Below are 18,519 nucleotides of genomic sequence, written 5' to 3'. Positions count from 1 at the left end.
AGAGAAAATTTGTCAATCAGATGAACATATTTTCAACAAACTAAAATTTCATGTACTTGATGTGTGATCAAGGTTTTTTTTAAGGAATAAACTTAAACCTAAAACCTTAACTGCATAATGAAGTTTTCTACTTGTGTCTCTGACAATCACATCAATATATAAGTATGAGTGTTTACATGTTAATTCATATTAAAACAATATATGAATTTTTTTTTTTTTTTTTTTTTTTTTTTATTAAAATCAATCATAAGGAAGCATCTTAGTTTTAATTTTGGGTTGTCCATCAGGTAGCCATTCGTCTGGGTTTACATCATAGTCTTTCATAGCTTTATTCAGATATACCCATCTACCAAATATACCAATATCAACTATTGACTTGTGCCATTCTGTCCAGTGTGGTTTGGCATAGGTACAATTGGCTTCAAACAAACCAGAATGAATTGGATATTCTCTCATGGATACTACAGTAAAAAATTTCAAATTTCGAACTTTCATCGTATTATCTTTCATAGCAGTCATCAATGTGGTCACATGATTGTCTGATTGTGGGTTACGTATTAACTCACCAACAGTGGATAAGGAATTTGAACACTCTAAAATTTCTGATTGAAAATTTTGTTCTGACGGATTAGTTTTCAGCATGACAATGCTTGTAGCTAACAAAGATCCATAAAATGAAGCCTTCACTGGACGATTTTTTATATCTTGTATTGTCTCATCAAATACTGCTCTGTAGTCTTTGAATATGTTGAACAAATAATTTCCTGTAAATAAATAAGTAAAGAATTGATACAATGTTCAAATATAATTTTTCAATCTTAACAAAAAATAAAGTTGGACATAAGTCAGCATTTTATTGTATGGATATGGTTAAGTACATGCATATCATTTTAATTGGATTTTTATGGTATGTTTGCCAAGCCTTTATTTGAAATAAAGGAGCTTCAACAATAATCTTATCACAAACATTATGATGAATGATATCATGATCAGTAGTTTTTCTTCTTCAGGTTTTGCTTCTCCTAAAATTCTGTGTTGGCAATTACTTTTTATGTTTTGACACTGGCTTATGATATTTGACAAGAATTTGTATAAGTGCCAACCTTAAGATGGTATGTGGCATATCATCATGACCTTTATGTGACAATGACCATTGACTTCAGTAAAAATGCTTGGTTTGTTCTGGTAATTACATTTATGAGTCCAGAAACATTTTTTTTCTCATATGACATAGGCTTATGATAACTTGAAATTTTGATGTTGGAAATAAGGCCACTGTGTCATGTATACCTTGACCTTTATCCTTGATAATAATGTCCCCTGTCATACTATATGTTATTTCTGTTTGTCACTGCAAGACCTTTTTCTCATATCTAAGGATTTTCCAATGAAAGTTGGTACTTTTAACTTTTATCTTGAGTCTAAATTTTTATATTCATCATGTTCATATTGACAAAACTTTTTTATCCAAATGATTTTTGTATTTCAAAATAAATTATTATTGTTGTTAAAAAAAATTTAATTCCTATTTTAACATTGTCATGATACCGTTTATCGCTATTCAGTGTATTCCCGGCTGACTGGCCGCTTGAACTTTTGACAACATACAACAATCACTTTTCCTCCATTGTGGCGTAAGATATTTTGTTTTATGACGTCAAAATTTTACGGGAACCTGTGTGATATCCAGTAATGGCAGACAAATAGTGATAAGGTGTATTGTTATTCAACCAAATTATGTTGAAACTGCTTTTAGAGGTACATGTATATTGGAGGGTCTCACTTATTACAGACAAAAATTATCAAGAAGCGTAAGGTGTCAAAGCTGAAAAATATGTATTTGTAATGAGGGGTCATGATCCCAAAATCCTGGGCTTAAAAACATGAAATCCAGAGGTCCCAACCTGATATCCCGAAATTTGTAAAAAGAATTCCTGGATCACGAAAGGGTCAATCCCGAAATCCTCAGCTCAAAAACTCAGGATCCCAGAGTCCGGATAAGGGTCCTATCTCCCTCTGAAATAGCATTTCAAGACATCATAATTATTACGACTTAATTTTAATTTTTTTTTTCATACATACAATGTATATCTCTAAAATTCAAGCGACTGTGGTGATAGTAAGTGTATTAGGGGGGTCTCATTGGGGGGGTTCCGATCCCGGATCCCGCTTACTGTTTTGTCAGATTCCCGTATCCCGCTTACACTATGTACGTAAGCAATTCTCATTTTTTTGTCATTTCCCGGGTCCTGCTAGACCGCATTTCCCGTTTTCACGACTAAATAATTTGACTTTCATGTGTCCCGCTTACAAAAAATCGGCAATCCCGCGTCACGCTTAGACCCCAATGAGACCCACTATTAGGGTAAAATAAATGCTGTGGTATTTGACACATCATACTCATGATAATGTGTTAAAGTCTGAGTGTCATGATCCCAATCAACCCCATCAGATACATCCTGGCCATTGGTAAGGCCTAAGGGTCTGTAAACAATACATGTAATGCATGTGCCTCAAGAAAAGGGGGAGGGGCAAAATAGGAATTCTAGTCAAATCGGCACTTGGTCTAATCGGCACCCAGTATAGTCAAATCGGCACCTAGTCAAATTGGCACCTGGTTAAATCGGCACTTGATGTAGTCAATTTGGCACCCATGTTAAATTTGTTTATTAATATATGATGTGTACAAAATATAACTTAGTACAATTTATAATTTGTACAGGGTTTTTGTACAAGTTATAAGTTTTTTGACACACATTTTCTTACACCAGGTGATACAAGTTTATCTTTAAAAATGTTCTAGTTCAATCTTTAAATTCAAATTAATGTACTTTAACCTAACATTTCGTGCTATTATCCTTGTCCTCACAATGGAAATGAGGATACCTGAATAGTTTACATTCGAATTTTAATTTCTCCTGATACCACATATATCCATAAAAAGTCTTTTTGTGGTCTAATCATGTTTGTGTATTAATTCTCCCTATTAGATTATATCATATAGTTGTGAAAATATGACAGAAATATGCGAAACAAAAGCTGGTGTTACATTGTGTTTTCACTATGTACTTGATTAAAGTTATTTATTAATTGAAAAGAAAATTTATCAAAACCATGAAAACATCAGTCACATAATGTTGAGAAAACTTTAAATGATCAACTTTTGTATTTTTACAGCTTGATGCTTTTTAACAAAATAAATCATTTGTGACCAGTGAACCAACACCTTCTAACGGAAAAGCTGGTAGAGTAACCAAGATGGATACCGAAGTATGCTGCGGTTGTCTTAAAACCTCATGGAAATAATTGTCTCTACATATTATAAAATAAATCATGATCGAATTTATACATTTTTAGAAATATCTATATATATTTGGGACTATTATGCTAGTATACTTAAATTACTAACTTAGCATAATAGTCCCAGTCCCATATATTATATCAAATATTATTGGATGCCGAATTGACTTTAAATAGGTGCCGATGGTAAACGGACAGAAAGTCACAGGACAAAAAGTCACAGGACATAAAGTCACAAATTTGGTAGGACAAAAAGTCACAGGACAAAAAGTCACAAATAATTTATTGACAATTGTTTTAATATATAAGAATATATCTTGAATTATTTACTTTTAAATACATATATTCATATTGAAGTTTAGGAAATGTGTCATTATACTTGAAAAATGAAGATTTATTTAATTTTAATCATGCAAAAGATGTTTTTCTTGGCACCATGAAGCCATTTAAGTGCCAAGTCACTTTGACATTTTGTTTTTTTAACAATTATTTGATAATTATAGTATAACTAATCGCCGTATTTGAATATCAAAAATAAGACAACGCGTGACCGAACGACGCATGGATTAAACGAGTGCGCAGCACGAGTTTAATCCATAGCGGCGTTCGGTCACAAGTTGTCTTATTTTTGATATTCAAATACGGCGATTAGTTATTCTTTTTATTACATTGGCAAATGGCTTTTTTTTTATGAAATTCATGTAGAAAATGTAAGGAACTATATCTTTTTCCTACGCATTGACAATTTGTTTTGATCCGACGTTATCGACGTCTTGACAACGCCTATTGTTGTATGACGTCAGAGAGTGAAATAACCACGGTTATTTCACATGTGAAATTATCAGTTTTTATCTAACTGGGAAATCAATGTAATTCATTGCAACCAATGTAATAATCTTTGATATTTTTTTGATTTATTTTGTTTAAAAAGTTGGTTTATATACAATAGTTTAAGAAAAATACAAAAATATTTGTGTAGAAATAAGCGTTTTTTATTCAAAGAAAATAATCAGAAAAAATGAATTGTGACTTTTTGTCCTGTGACTTTTTGTCCGTGACTTTTTGTCTGTGACTTTTTGTCCTGTGACTTTCTGTCCTACATTCGTGCCGATTTTATAGATGCCGATTTAACCAGGTGCCGATTTGACTTTTTCTATGGGTGCCGATTTGACTTGTACCCATGTAAAAACAGCTTCGGATGCTTTTGCTGTAATGTACCTATTCTTTCTAGCTTTCCTCCTTTAAGTTTTGTTGGGACAGTTGGTTTAATTTTTCCAATAAGCCTGGATGATGATTTGAGTCTTGAAACTGAAGTCATCTTTGTCCTTCAAAGAGATAGATAAAGTCAAAAATGTTCCAAACAAGGATAACACATAAAAGTTGTCGCACCCCGACCCCATCCGGAAATTATATTTAAAATCAGGAATTATAATATATGTAATGTATTTTAAATTCTGTTGTCGAATCGTTTATACCCTTTTATAGAATAATTGCATATGTTTTTACATGACCATTTAGAAATATACATAAAACTGTAAGTTATGGATGACCAATACAGAACAGGAGGGGCTATAATTATTTTATACATTTCTCTAATTCATTTTCGGGTTTCTCTAGAGTGATCTTTGAAAAATGGACACGAAAGTTGACGTGGAAGACGAAATTGTAAACAAAGTTTTATATATTGTTAAGATAATGTTTTGGTATTGCTTGAGAAATTAGTTATGCAGTAATCCATCTGTCCAAAAAGTTTTAAATACATCTATTTTGAAGAAATCCAAGAATTTTACCAAATCATTGATCTGCTCCTACATGTTCTTTCATCCAGGATTCAGGAACATAGTCCAAATAATTATGCCATCTAGAAAGGCTATTATTGATTTTGCTGTTACGCTTACGACTTGAAGGTAGTCGTTCAATTTTTTTTACCAAAAGCCGTAGTAAAACGGCATAATTATTTGGACTACCAGGAACATAGATATATGGTCAGATCATACATGTATGTTTTCGTACGTCATATGTTTTGGTACTATGCATGCTTTTTCAACGGAAATCGTGACGTCATAATGCATTAGTAATAAAACGAAAACCAATGAGACGATGATATATGTCAATTATTTATTAGATATACTGTTTCTAGTTTCACCTGAGTAGTAAGTACTACTTATGACGTCTTGAAAGTCTATTTTAAAAAACCTTTTGATCAACTAATCGTTCAAATTGTTTAACATTGAGAATTTTGACTTGTCAGGGCCTATTAATTTTATAGCTGAGGCTACAGATATCATTGTCTCATGGGTTTTCGTTTAATTGAAAATGCATTCTGACGTCACAATTTCCATTGATAAAGCGTGCATAGTATGAAAACATATGACGTACGAAAACATATGATCTGACCATATGTGATTTTTTCATTGTTGTCTCAAATGTTAGGCTTCTTTCAGGTGTATATATATATGAAGATTTATTGATTATAAATGTCCAGTGGCATATATACATGTATATTTACATGCATGTACAAATGTATGCTCAGGACTATAATGAATAAATTAACAATAAATACAAGAGTTTCTTTGAACAAGGATTGACCTAGATGAGGTGTTTGAAATTAAGACTGCCACAGGAACATTAGGGTATATTATATGGGTACAGAAATTTAGCCTTACAACATTCCACAGAGTTGTTACAATGTTTCTGAACATTCAGAGTGCATGGCATTCTGTCTTGGTACACAGAGAAAATTATAAGTAGGACATTTACTGATATAGGTAATGGTGTATTGACATAAGAGGTCTCTTAACACATTAGCTCCTAATGGAGCTTTCTTTAGTAAAAATGTAGTAGCCATATTTACTGATTTAGTTGCCAAAAACCAATGTTAAATCATTTCATTTTATTTTTTTTTACACAGAAATAAATCAACTACAAAGTCAATAATAGATATAAAAAGATGTGGTATGAGTGCCAATGTGACGACTCTCCTCCTAGTCACAATTAGGAAAGTAAACCATTAGTAGGTCAAAAATCGGGTTCAACATGTTGCCTTGGCTCACAACAAACAGCAAGCTACAAATATACGATGTATGTTTCTTTATAATACATGTACCTGAAAAGTTTTTAGATTATACTTCAAAATAATAAAAAAAAGATTCAAAAGTAGTCTAGGAAGATATTTTTTATATCCTGATAGCCCTTATACAGCCAGATTAAGCTGTACTTGCCCAAGTGTTACTCTTTTGTGCATGTGCAACCAATACATTATACTAGAACACATTAAAATGATCCTAACAACAATGCACAGCAACATTTCCTAATATACATTGTAGTTATAATAAACTTTTATTAAAAACAAGTACAAAACATTGCAATTAAGATAGGATTAAAAGCAACATATTGATTGGCATATTATATACATGCATTTGTTAATTTTATATAATGCCCACAGGTTATGGTAATTTTGACTTCTGGTTAAAATGAATTGTGGCGTTTGACAGGATTATGTTGATGCATGTACCAAATTTGATTTTTTTTCTGTTTCAGGATACAAGTAAATTAGAGTTTCAAGGTAAACACAAAAGTTTAAGACAAAAAGCAAGATATAATATGTTCTGTTTGTTGGTCTAAAGATTTGACAGACACATATTTTGGCATCTAGAAGTTTCCAATGTCTCATTCCAAAATTTTGAATTTAAAATGAAAACAAAGAAGAACTTAAATATTCTGCAAATATCACCAAATTATTCTTTAATTGATCTAATTTATGTATTTTTTTTAAAATACTACCTGTTATAATTATTAGTATCATCATACATGAATAAAGAAGTTTCTATTCCATTCTTATTGGATGATATTTTGGCTCTCAATAATGACGACTTCAGTATGTATATTAATGAAATTTATCCTGGTGAACTTACTTTAAATAAAGCTAATACTAACAATGACCACTGCCCTTTCCTCGATCTTGATATCTATATCACTAACGGAAAGCTGAATACTAAAATTTATGATAAAAGGGATGATTTTACATTTCCTATCGTTAATTATCCGTTTTTAGATGGTGACGTTCCATTGTCACCATCTTACGGTGTTTATATATCTCAACTTGTACGATTCGCTCGTGTCAGTGATATTGTTGTCTTTTTTCAAAACTACCTCTACCGTTTTTTATTGGGAAAAATGCATATTTTTTATTGAAATTGGGAAATATTATTCTAAACACATCTCCGATTTTTTGCTGACCTTTGCTGTCTTTTTTGCACTGTTTTTTCATGTATATTTTGGTTGTCAGACATTTTCAACCTGGAAGGTACTTTTCGGAGAGGGGAAAGAAACTGAAGCAATGATGGTACTTAATGCATTGAAAACCACATGTGTTACAAACACCATGATGATTCTGATCAGAAAACTGGATCTCAAAAGTGCTTTATAATATCAAAATAATAACATGAATACGATATTTACAAACATTACTACCAATGCCATCACTGTTTGGGGAAAATGTAGACCTTTTTGGGAGGAATTTTAAGCCATTTTTTTTAGTAATTGGGAATTTTCTCTAGGGGAAAAGGCCGAATTTCGGCTGTTATTTGAGGCAAACAATATCACTGCGTGTATGTAACAATGTTTTAGATTTTAACGAGAGAAATTTATGTATTACTGAAAAATTATTACACCAGGGTTTTCGATATCACAAACTAGTCAAAACATTTACTAAATTTTATCATCGGTATAAAGACATCATTCGTAAATATAGCTCAACATGCAGACTTTTTATACGTTCAGGTATTTCACATCCAATTTTTTATGGAAATATTCTTTATAAAGCACAAAGGTGTCAGTATTCACCTCATAAACTTACAAAACCTTTGAATAGACTTATTAAGAAGGGATATAATTACGATACTGTTGTCAAGTCATTAAAGATTGCATATTTTGGCGTTAATATTGAGTCACTGATAAGGTCTTTGCGTCGGAACTAAACACATTTATTCTAAAAACAGTTGTTGGCATGACACGGGTTATGTTCTTCTCATATATGTTATGATGGTATGATACTTAACCCCTTACGGGAAGGATTGTGCCTGATGTTCATATGATGAAATCATAATCTTTCAGTCAGTTTAATTGAAGTCTGGAGCTGGCATGTCAGTTAACTGCTAGTAGTCTGTTGTTATTTATGTATTATTGTCATTTTGTTTATTTTCTTTGGTTACATCTTCTGACATCAGACTCGGACTTCTCTTGAACTGAATTTTAATGTGCGTATTGTTATGCTTTTACTTTTCTACACTGGTTAGAGGTATAGGGGGAGGGTTGAGATCTCACAAACATGTTTAACCCCGCCGCATTTTTTGCGCCTGTCCCAAGTCAGGAGCCTCTGGCCTTTGTTAGTCTTGTATTATTTAAATTTTAGTTTCTTGTGTACAATTTGGAAATTAGTATGGCGTTCATTATCACTGAACTAGTATATATTTGTTTAGGGGCCAGCTGAAGGACGCCTCCGGGTGCGGGAATTTCTCGCTACATTGAAGACCTGTTGGTGACCTTCTGCTGTTGTGTTTTTTTATTTTGGTCGGGTTGTTGTCTCTTTGACACATTCCCCATTTCCATTCTCAATTTTATTATCAATGTAAAAAATAACCAATAATATTTATGAATAACCGGAATAAACAGAAATGTATGTTATTCTCAAAGTTCACCAATCAAAGAAAATGGACAGACACTATGAAATGATTCCAAATTCATACAATGGTCTAACTGTTAAGTACATACAGTTTAGGATTTTTAAAAATCATATTGTTACCCAAAGACAAACGTGACATAAAATGTAAATGTAAATAAAATAATGACAGAAATTTATGCAATGTGCTTATTAAAGTGAAAATTGCATTGGGATAGGTTTTGCAAAAATGTAAAACTTGCTGATAGCATAATTGTAAGCATCAATGTTTGAAATTGCTTTAATTAGTTTAACATTTTTATACATTGTTATCAATAGCAAAGATAAATGTATACTAAAATTTCAGATTTTAAGATATAAATAAGTATAACAGCTGTACATGTAAACTTAAAGAAAAAAATGTTAAATGATTGTGTATAATATAGGCCAAAGTATCAAATCATTTTATTCAAATGACTTGTTACAATTGCTTATTTTCAGACTGGACTAGATAAAATCTTAAATTTTGTATCATGATCATTATTATCAATTATATAAGTGGAAATTTATATTTTCAGACAACAGCAGAGACTGATAGTTTTAACATACATGTCACATATAACCTAAGTTTAGGCGATTCCACTCTCAATCTGATTGTTGACCAACGAATCCAGTTTATTTCATAATACTTATAAATAGTATATCCTCTTATAATCCCATATCAAGTTTATATAATTTTCTGGCTATTTATTTTAGATTTTCCTCAAGATAAAGGAAAAGTACAGACTCATACATTTACAGACTTTCCTCACACAGCAGAATCTGATGAGGATGATGTGTATGATAAATCAGAGGTACATGTTAGTCTGATTAAGTGACCAATGTTAGTCTGAATTAGTGGTCAATACATGTCTGAATTAGTGACAAATGTCAGTCTGAATTAGTGGTAAATACATGTTTGAATTAGTGACCAATGTTAGTCTGAATTAGTGGTCAATACATGTCTGAATTAGTGACAAATGTCAGTCTGAATTAGTGGTCAATACATGTCTGAATTAGTGACCAATGTTAGTCTGAATTAGTGGTCAATACATGTCTGAATTAGTGATAAATGTTAGTCTGAATAAGTGGTCAATACATGTCTGAATTAGTGACAAATGTCAGTCTGAAGTTGTGGTCAATACATGTCTGAATTAGTGACCAATGTCAGTCTGAATTAGATGTCAATACATGTCTGAATAAGTGGTCAAAACATGTCTGAATTAGTGACCAATGTCAGTCTGAATTAGTGGTCAATACACGTCTGAATTAGTGACCAATGTCAGTCTGAATTGGTGGTCAATACATGTCTGAATTAGTGACCAATGTCAGTCTGACTAAGTGGTCAATACATGTCTGAATTAGTGACCAATGTTAGTCTGAATTAGTGGTCAATACATGTCTGAATTAGTGATAAATGTTAGTCTGAATAAGTGGTCAATACATGCCTGAATTAGTGACCAATATCAGTCTGAATTAGTGACCAATACATGTCTGAATTAGTGACCAATGTCAGTCTGAATTAGTGGTCAATACATGTTTGAATAAGTGACAAATGTCAGTCTGAATTAGTGGTCAATACATGTCTGAATTTGTGACAAATGTCAGTCTGAATTTGTGATCAATACATGTCTGAATTAGTGACCAATGTTAGTCTGAATTAGTGGTCAATACATGTCTTAATTAGTGACAAATGTCAGTCTGAATTTGTGATCAATACATGTCTGAATTAGTGACCAATGTTAGTCTGAATTAGTGGTCAATACATGTCTTAATTAGTGACAAATGTCAGTCTGAATTCGTGATCAATACATGTCTGAATTAGTGACTAATGTCAGTCTGAATTAGTGGTCAATACATGTCTGAATTAGTGACAAATGTCAGTCTGAATTCGTGATCAATACATGTCTGAATTAGTGACAAATGTCAGTCTGAATTAGTGGTCAATACATGTCTGAATTAGTGACAAATGTCAGTCTGAATAAGTGGTCAATACATGTCTGAATTAGTGATAAATGTCAGTCTGAATTAGTGACCAATGTCAGTCTGAATTCGTGATCAATATCAGTCTAAATTCTTATTGGAACTAATTACTATGTATGATAAATCTGAGGTACACGAAGAATGTCAGTCTGATTTCAAAATTGAAATTGTCATGATTGATTGATTGTTGCTTGCTAAGCATGTTATTGAGATTACCGGTACTCTCCACTAGATACCGTTCAACATAGAAAAATCTTCTACATTTCTAAGAAGATACATGTAGCAAATAAAAACATGTATTCTATAAATCTGATTTAAAAAGACAAAACAGAAGCATTTGAACTTTTATTTTACTCAACTCTAAATGGTAAATGGTAAAAATAATAGAATATTTCAGCAAAGAAAGAACCAGTATTTTGCAACAAAAATTTTTTTTATGAAAGAACAACAAAATTTGGAACAAAGTATACTTTTCAAAGCAATAAGGTGTGAAGTTGATCATGTTGTTTAGAATTATTGTTGAAATTACATTAAAAAACAAAAATTGCAAATGTGTTCAGAGTGAGGACTTTTCAAGTAAATTATCAGTTTGAAAATTTGAACTCATATAAGATGTTATAAGAAAAGATAATTCTGTTGATTAGTTCCATATATATATAATTAAATTATTATGTGACCCAAGATTATGTGACTTACTAAAAGCTGTGCAGCTTAAGTTTTTATAAGAACTTAGTAACTCTTCTTTCATCTTCAGCTTCTCAAAGAAGAAAAAACAGAATCAAAAGTGTCATTCTGGACATTTGAGTATTATCAACAATTTTTTGATGTAGAAAGTAAAGATGTGCTACAGAGAGTATTAGGATCTATGTTTCCACATCCAAACAGGAATTATCTGAAAACAAAAATCAGACCAAATCCTGATTTATATGGTAAAATAGAAGTTTCTACTTTGAAATCAACATCTTCATATTGGTGCTTTTATATCTTTTGAAAATTTCTGCCAATTTTTGTTTGTTTAAGTTTAACCTTTAGACTAATTTACACAATATGAAAACTTGTAACCTTCAAATTTTTAACTAGTGCCTCCACACTGGGTTTTATGAGCTACTCTGACCCGATATCCAGCATATTTCAGATCCTGCTTTAAAGTACAATCAATATGTGGTAAATCTAGGCAGACAACTTTAAATTTGGAAAGGGATGAAAACAAAAATGACAGTAAAAGAATTTTTTTTCATGAGAAAACATTACTTTTGTTAGAAACTTGAGATTTCATAGCTTTAAGAATTTGTAAGTAAATGGAATTAATAAAAGGAAATTAGAAATACCAATATTGTTACCTCTGAAATTTTGCACTGAATAAACATAAAATCAACCTGATATTTTCATTTTAGGACCATTCTGGATCTGTACAACATTAGTGTTTACCACAGCTATAGCTGGCAACCTAGCCAATTATCTATCTATGGGTAGTTCTGCAGATTATAACTGGAAATATGATTTTCACAAAGGTAAACATCAGAGTTGTATTGTTATGTATACTGATTATTTCTTTTTTTTGCATAGCATTTTGTCTCTTTCAAACTGACATTGGAAAAATCAATGTTGAATCAGTTTTCTGGTTGTATTTTTCATTTTGTTTAATGTACATGACATTTACTCTGAACTTTTAACATGTTCGTTTTGTCTATATGTAGTAGGAAAAAGTAGTTAATATATAATCGTAACAATGTAGATAAAAAGATGTCATAGGAGTGGCAATGAGACAACTATATCCATCTGAGTCACAATATATATATGTAAAAAGAAAACCATTATTATTATAGGTCAAAGTACAGCCTTCAACATAGAGCCTTAGCTCACACTCAACAGCAAGCTATATAGGGCCCCAAAATGACTAGTGTAAACAATTCAAACAGGAAAACCAATAGTCTAATCTATATAAAATCAAGAAACTAGAAATTTTATTATTTTTAAATCGATCTTCACTTGTATTTATATATTTGTCTAGGAAGTGGGTAAATCCTTAAAATAAATCTCTGCTTAGTCAGCTAGAACTAAATGCAAAAAGGATCTACTAAAATTAGTTGTTTACAGAATTATTTTATTTTTTCAGTATCATTTGCTGCTACAGCTATATTTAGCTATTGGTGGATTCTCCCTGGAGTTATTTTTGGATTTCTTTGGTGGTCAGGGAATCAGATTGGATATACATTCCTAGAAATCTTATGTGTTTATGGTTACTCACTTGCTATTTTTATTCCTATATCAGTAAGTCAACATTTTCTTGTTCTCTGATATACATATTATAATTGCCACTTGACGTTAAAACACAAACCCATCATTTTTTGTGACATATATTTAGATGAAACAGAAATATGACTTCTTGAAAATTAATGAACTTGTAGCTGTTCATTTTTTGTCCTTCATCAAATCATCACAGTTTTTTTAATGCCATGAAATTGAGTATTTTAGTTCATTTGTCTCAATGAGTGATTGCCAATACTATGTGTCTTTCATCCAATTATCTGTTGACTTCAAAGATTTTATCATCTCCACAAAGGAGTAGGTCCAGTAAGACCCCTTTTTGGCCCAAAAATATAGCAGTTTTACAAAATTGTTAAAATGTAAAAATTTTATTATTTATTGGATAGTAAAATGCTTCTGCTACACAAAAATGGGCTGTTTTTGACAATGGAATGCACATATATCGGGTACTAGCACCATTAAGTCATGCTAAATTACTGAAATCTTCACAATTCTAGCATTTTAGTTAAATTTTAGACGGTTTCCGTGTAAAACGAAAGTGGCCGCATTCGTGTTCATCCTTAATATTGAAATGTACTTTGTATTTTATGATATTACATAATATATATAAAGGTTGAGGATGAACACGGTTGCGGCCACTTTCATTTTTGACAAAAACCATCTGAAAAGTGACATTTTATGGCATATTTGGTAGATTTTTCATATTTGAGCTTGAATCGGATCATTTTTAATGACTAAATTAGTTAAAATTGTTCACATAATCTAATTTAATCAAATGAAATAGATACTTAAGTGTTAAAAAAGAGGTCAAAATTTTTCGTCAGATGATCCTGAAATTTGAGGCCAAAATCGGTCCTTACCTACTCCTTTAACAAATTAAGTAGGAATAATGTATGGAATGTACTTTCAAATCATTGTGTTATAGTATATCATATTTTGTCAGTTATAATATTTTTCCTGAACTACCATACATCACCAGTCTTTTCAAACTTGATATGAATGATCATAAGGAGACCCTTTATAAAAATTCAATTTTTTATGTATGCCATATCTAAAGGTAGTACATTTTTGTAATGAATCAAGATTACTTTTCCTTCAGATTGACGTACACTTGACTGAATAAGGACATACGAAACATTTAGTGATTGGGCCTAATTTAAGATAAAACAATTTACGAAAAAACAACAACAATAAAACAGATATAAACTAAACTGCAACCTCAAACTTCATGCATGTCACTTTTCTTCCTTAATTTTATAATTTCCTACAATGTGAAATATTATATCTATTCATTTTGTTGATGTCATGGGAACTTCAGTTTAATGAGTATATTCTTGTAGATATCATGGGTGGTATATATTAATTAGATTCTATTGTAGATTTTATTGTTATTACAGTCTACTGTTTTATTTTGTAGATATTATGGGTGGTACAGTTTAACTGGTTCCAATGGTTGTTAGTTATACTAGGGACTGTTTTATCAGGAGGAGTATTAGTATTTATATTTTTACCTGCTGTAAGAGAATCTACAAAGAAGTATACCTGGGCTTTGATTGTGATCATATTTTTACTTCATGCTTCATTAGCAGTAGGATTTAAGGTAAACTTATTACTTGTAATATGATACAGTATATTATAAGTTATATGGTTCGCAAATGGCCCCATATGAAATTTACTAACCTTCTACGGATCCATAGGGGGTCTCGAAGTGACGGTGTTAAACAAATTACAACTTTTATTATTTACCCACAGTGCGATAATATAAGTTATATTGTTCGCTACTGACCCCCTATTGCATAAGTGATTTTTTTAGGAAAAATAAACAATGAAACTTATGAACATTACTAGATGAGGTTACCATTAAAAGTAAACATCAAATATATGAAATTTACTAATCCCCTACAGGTTAATAGGGGTCACCATGTGACAGCGTTAAACCAATCACATGATAATTTACCTGCAGTGAGATAGATTGATTGACTTTTATTTTACAGTTACACTTTAACTTACAGACAGGGCTAAATTTTTAAAGCTTCATTATTCTTTTTTGGAATTTAAATTAACTTTTGTAGATTCTTCTGCATAATCAACTCAGAGAAACGTACCCTCCCTTATTTTCTTTATTATGTTAAACGAAATTAATGAAGACGTTTTTTTGTACAAACTCCAACAAACTTACATTATAAACTTCATGAGAGCACTCTTGACATAAAAAAATGATTACATTTTGCTTTACCTGATAACTGATGAATGCACTTTATAGTGTTTTAGCAGTCGCCATATACTGTAAATTCAGAAATTATTGTGTGCATTTATTATTACGAATAAAATAAGTATTTAAAATTTGTCATTTTAGACTAAAATGCGAATTTAATTTTGTGAAATTGAGAAAAATCCTGTTTAATACATATAGAAAAATATTTTTTTTTAGTTTTGATTATTGTGATTATAACCCAATCTCATTTTTTGCAATAATAAAAACATTGCAATAATTTCTGAATTTACAGTATACACATTTCCACTGACATTATCTTTGGAATAAATATCTTCTGTCATATTTAGCATTTTCTTGCAGATTTCAGGTGATTTATTTAAATGATATATAACTTTTGGTAATATACCATTATAAGAGAAGATCCAAGTTTGAAATAATGATGGCAATATAAGTTTGTGTTATTTGTTAAAGTTGTAAATAAATTCTTGAGAAAATTTATCAATTTGCAGTATTTGTTATATTGCTATGTAAAGAATTTAATTACATGTATATTTAAATATTTATTTCAGTTGTACTTTTTCCACATTCCTCAGTCAAACAATGGAGAATTAGGAACTAATACAACAACACCACTAAATCTCAAGATCCACCCAACACCTTTACCACTGAAACAACTTATAAAGGAAATTAATTTTCCTACAACTAAAGAGCCACAAAATGTACAAGAAAAGAAGAAAAATGATGGAAATAATTTAAAAGATGCTGGCAATGGAAAAGAAGCACTGAAAAAAATAACTACTCCTCAAAAGAGTAGTATAAGCACCCCAAATGCAAAAAGTGCACCACCAGTAAAACGATCTTCATCAAATAATGGATAACTTAATTTATCTTATGTATATCTTTGTTTAGGGGGTAATGTAAAATGATCAACAAATAATCATGTGACTGTACTTACAGCTTTATATGCCATAGGTATAAACCACTTAGAATTGATCGTAAGAAATCCATAGAATTTCTGCATGAAAGAAAGTAACTTCTGTATGTATATGTAATAGTGTCTTACTCTAGACATTCCAAGGAAAGAAATCTGATTGATGTGATCATGTTTTAACTACAGAACTCTTTTCTGTTGTATTTTTGGGAACTACAAATAAGGACTTGTTTATATCCTACTTGCAGTTTACCAGGTACTCAATATCTGAGTCTGTTAAACATTGTTTTTTTAATACAAATGTGTTATTCATATGTTACCTTCTGTTTGATGAATACAAGTGTAGTATATACATTCAAAACATATATGTCAAAGTGAAAGTGACCTGTTAAAAGTATTCAACTTATCCAAGGTCAAGTGTGTTATCATAAATTTGGAATGTGTGAAATATGGCATGAGATTATTGATGTGTAGCCATGTGTTTAATGGAAACAAGTGTTTAATATTTATGTTTAACTTTCTGTTTGATGTATACAAGTGCATTATTTATATGTTACTTTCTGTTTAATGAATTTAAGTGTATTATTTATATGTAACCTTTGCTTTGATGAATAAAATTGTATTATTTATGTATAACCTTCTGTTTGATGAAATACAAGTGTATTAATGATATGTTACTTTCTGTTTGATGAATACATGTGTATAACTTATTCGAAATACATACAGGAAATTTTTCTAGATTTTTGTTACCAGTATCAAGTTGAATTCAACTAATTTAACACAACTTTATGATGTATTTTTAGGTCCATTTAAATTTTATTTCTGTTTATATTGAACATATACATATGTCGAAGATAAAGCTCTATGTGTTGTGTAAAAACATGTAATGAGAAGAAATAACGTTTTGAGATTAAATTTTCTAAAAAGTTTAAAGAACATTTACCGTAGTTGAAAATTTCATTGACAAAAGTTAATTTTAATTTGTGTATATTTGATAAAATATTTACGGTAACACATATCTGCACCTATGTTCCTAAAATCTTCCTATTTGTGGTAAAAATCAGACAAATGGCATCAAAGTAAATAACCCAGCACAGAATTTTTGTTGATTGGCAAGGCCAGATATGCCTCAAAATATATGTTCTCCATTCATATTTTTTCAGCAACCAGTAGAGATTCTTGAGAATTGCACAATTAGTTAGCTATGTAGTTAAACAAAATTTTTGTTAACCTTAGTTTTTATTTAGTTGCAGAATTTGTAGTGTACCTGCATATTTAAGTCATGAAATTTACTTTCAGGTTAAAAGTAGTTAATCTGTAAGTATATGCTACTAACAAGACTAGTATTGCTCAGTGCTTCACACAAATGTATTAAACATTTTCATTGTTTATAAAAATGTGATGTTGGATGTTATTCTATAGTGTTTTTAATTCCATTGTTCACATTTTATCTGTGGGAAAACAATAAAATACTGTAAAATATATGTTTTATTTATGACCAGAGATCACCAGACCTAACAAATAAGTTAATTGTGAAGACCACTGTTATAGTACTAGTAGCATCTGTGTCCATGTTCGTATAACACACTTAATGACTTGGTAAACAATTGCATTTTGGTATACTGTCCGTATAGTCTGACGATAAGAATATGAAGGTGAGCAAAATTTCAGTGGAATTCAGTACAAGGATTGAGAGCAATGTCTAGGGAATTATAGATTGCCACTTTGGCTGTTTTCATCTGATTTTAAATTGTTGTCTGACAATTATTTGAAAGTTTATTTTTAATTAAAATCGTACAATACCCTCCAATACATATTTTTTATGGAATGCAGGAGAAATTTGATCTTCACTATTGAAACAATTTACCATTCTAGAGGTTTGCATGCACTGTTTATCTCAAAATGGTAGAATTGTTTCAGTATTACATACGTTTGCTAAGAGCTAGAATATTCTACATTGTAGCATTGCAATCAGCCATAAAATGCAGGTCAAGTTAAATTTCCAGTGGTATCAAATCAATTTACAGTTCTGGGGTTATAACCCATAAAAGAATTCAGATGGTTTGATGAAGGATTTTGTAAGATTGTCAGTTTACATATTTCTATAGGCCATGTGGGCTATTG

The 18,519-nt window shown here is 30.8% G+C and overlaps 2 protein-coding genes across 3 annotated transcripts; one reads left to right on the top strand and one right to left on the bottom strand.

Moving 5' to 3' along the window:
- Positions 1 to 206: 206 nt before the first annotated feature.
- Positions 207 to 4,692, bottom strand: LOC139481110 (mitochondrial import inner membrane translocase subunit Tim29-like). 2 transcript variants are annotated; one of them, XM_071264222.1, is made up of 2 exons: positions 4,519 to 4,692; positions 207 to 764 (listed from the first exon to the last, which is right to left on the bottom strand). In XM_071264222.1, exons 1-2 carry the CDS (start codon positions 4,616 to 4,618, stop codon positions 241 to 243), a joined length of 624 nt encoding a protein of 207 aa, XP_071120323.1. In that variant the 5' UTR covers positions 4,619 to 4,692; the 3' UTR covers positions 207 to 240. The 2 variants fall into 2 exon arrangements, with proteins under 2 accessions (XP_071120323.1, XP_071120330.1); XM_071264229.1 differs by lacking the exon at positions 4,519 to 4,692 and adding an exon at positions 2,401 to 2,504.
- A 124-nt stretch (positions 4,693 to 4,816) lies between these two features.
- LOC139481105 (protein YIPF1-like) lies at positions 4,817 to 17,877 on the top strand. Its single transcript, XM_071264209.1, has 8 exons — positions 4,817 to 4,965; positions 6,841 to 6,865; positions 9,716 to 9,813; positions 11,736 to 11,910; positions 12,376 to 12,492; positions 13,098 to 13,252; positions 14,667 to 14,849; positions 16,034 to 17,877. Exons 1-8 carry the CDS (start codon positions 4,933 to 4,935, stop codon positions 16,340 to 16,342), a joined length of 1,095 nt encoding a protein of 364 aa, XP_071120310.1. The 5' UTR covers positions 4,817 to 4,932; the 3' UTR covers positions 16,343 to 17,877.
- Positions 17,878 to 18,519: the final 642 nt, after the last annotated feature.

This window comes from Mytilus edulis, chromosome 1 (genome assembly GCF_963676685.1).
Source record: "Mytilus edulis chromosome 1, xbMytEdul2.2, whole genome shotgun sequence".
In the NCBI taxonomy this organism is placed as follows: Eukaryota; Metazoa; Mollusca; class Bivalvia; order Mytilida; family Mytilidae; genus Mytilus; species Mytilus edulis.
The sequence above is the reverse complement of the archived record's forward strand: the minus strand, read 5'-3'. Positions and strand labels throughout refer to the sequence as shown.

Bases quoted from the DNA above. Each gene is read 5' to 3' on its own strand.
- LOC139481110 (XM_071264222.1), bottom strand. From the start codon at position 4,618: ATGACTTCAGTTTCAAGACTCAAATCATCATCCAGGCTTATTGGAAAA. The intron at 765-4,518 runs GTACATTACAGC...ATTTATTTACAG, and splicing joins AGGAAAGCTAGAAAGAATAG to GAAATTATTTGTTCAACATA.
- LOC139481105 (XM_071264209.1), top strand. From the start codon at position 4,933: ATGGACACGAAAGTTGACGTGGAAGACGAAATT. The intron at 9,814-11,735 runs GTACATGTTAGT...TTTCATCTTCAG, and splicing joins ATGTGTATGATAAATCAGAG to CTTCTCAAAGAAGAAAAAAC. The intron at 13,253-14,666 runs GTAAGTCAACAT...TTTATTTTGTAG, and splicing joins CTATTTTTATTCCTATATCA to ATATTATGGGTGGTACAGTT.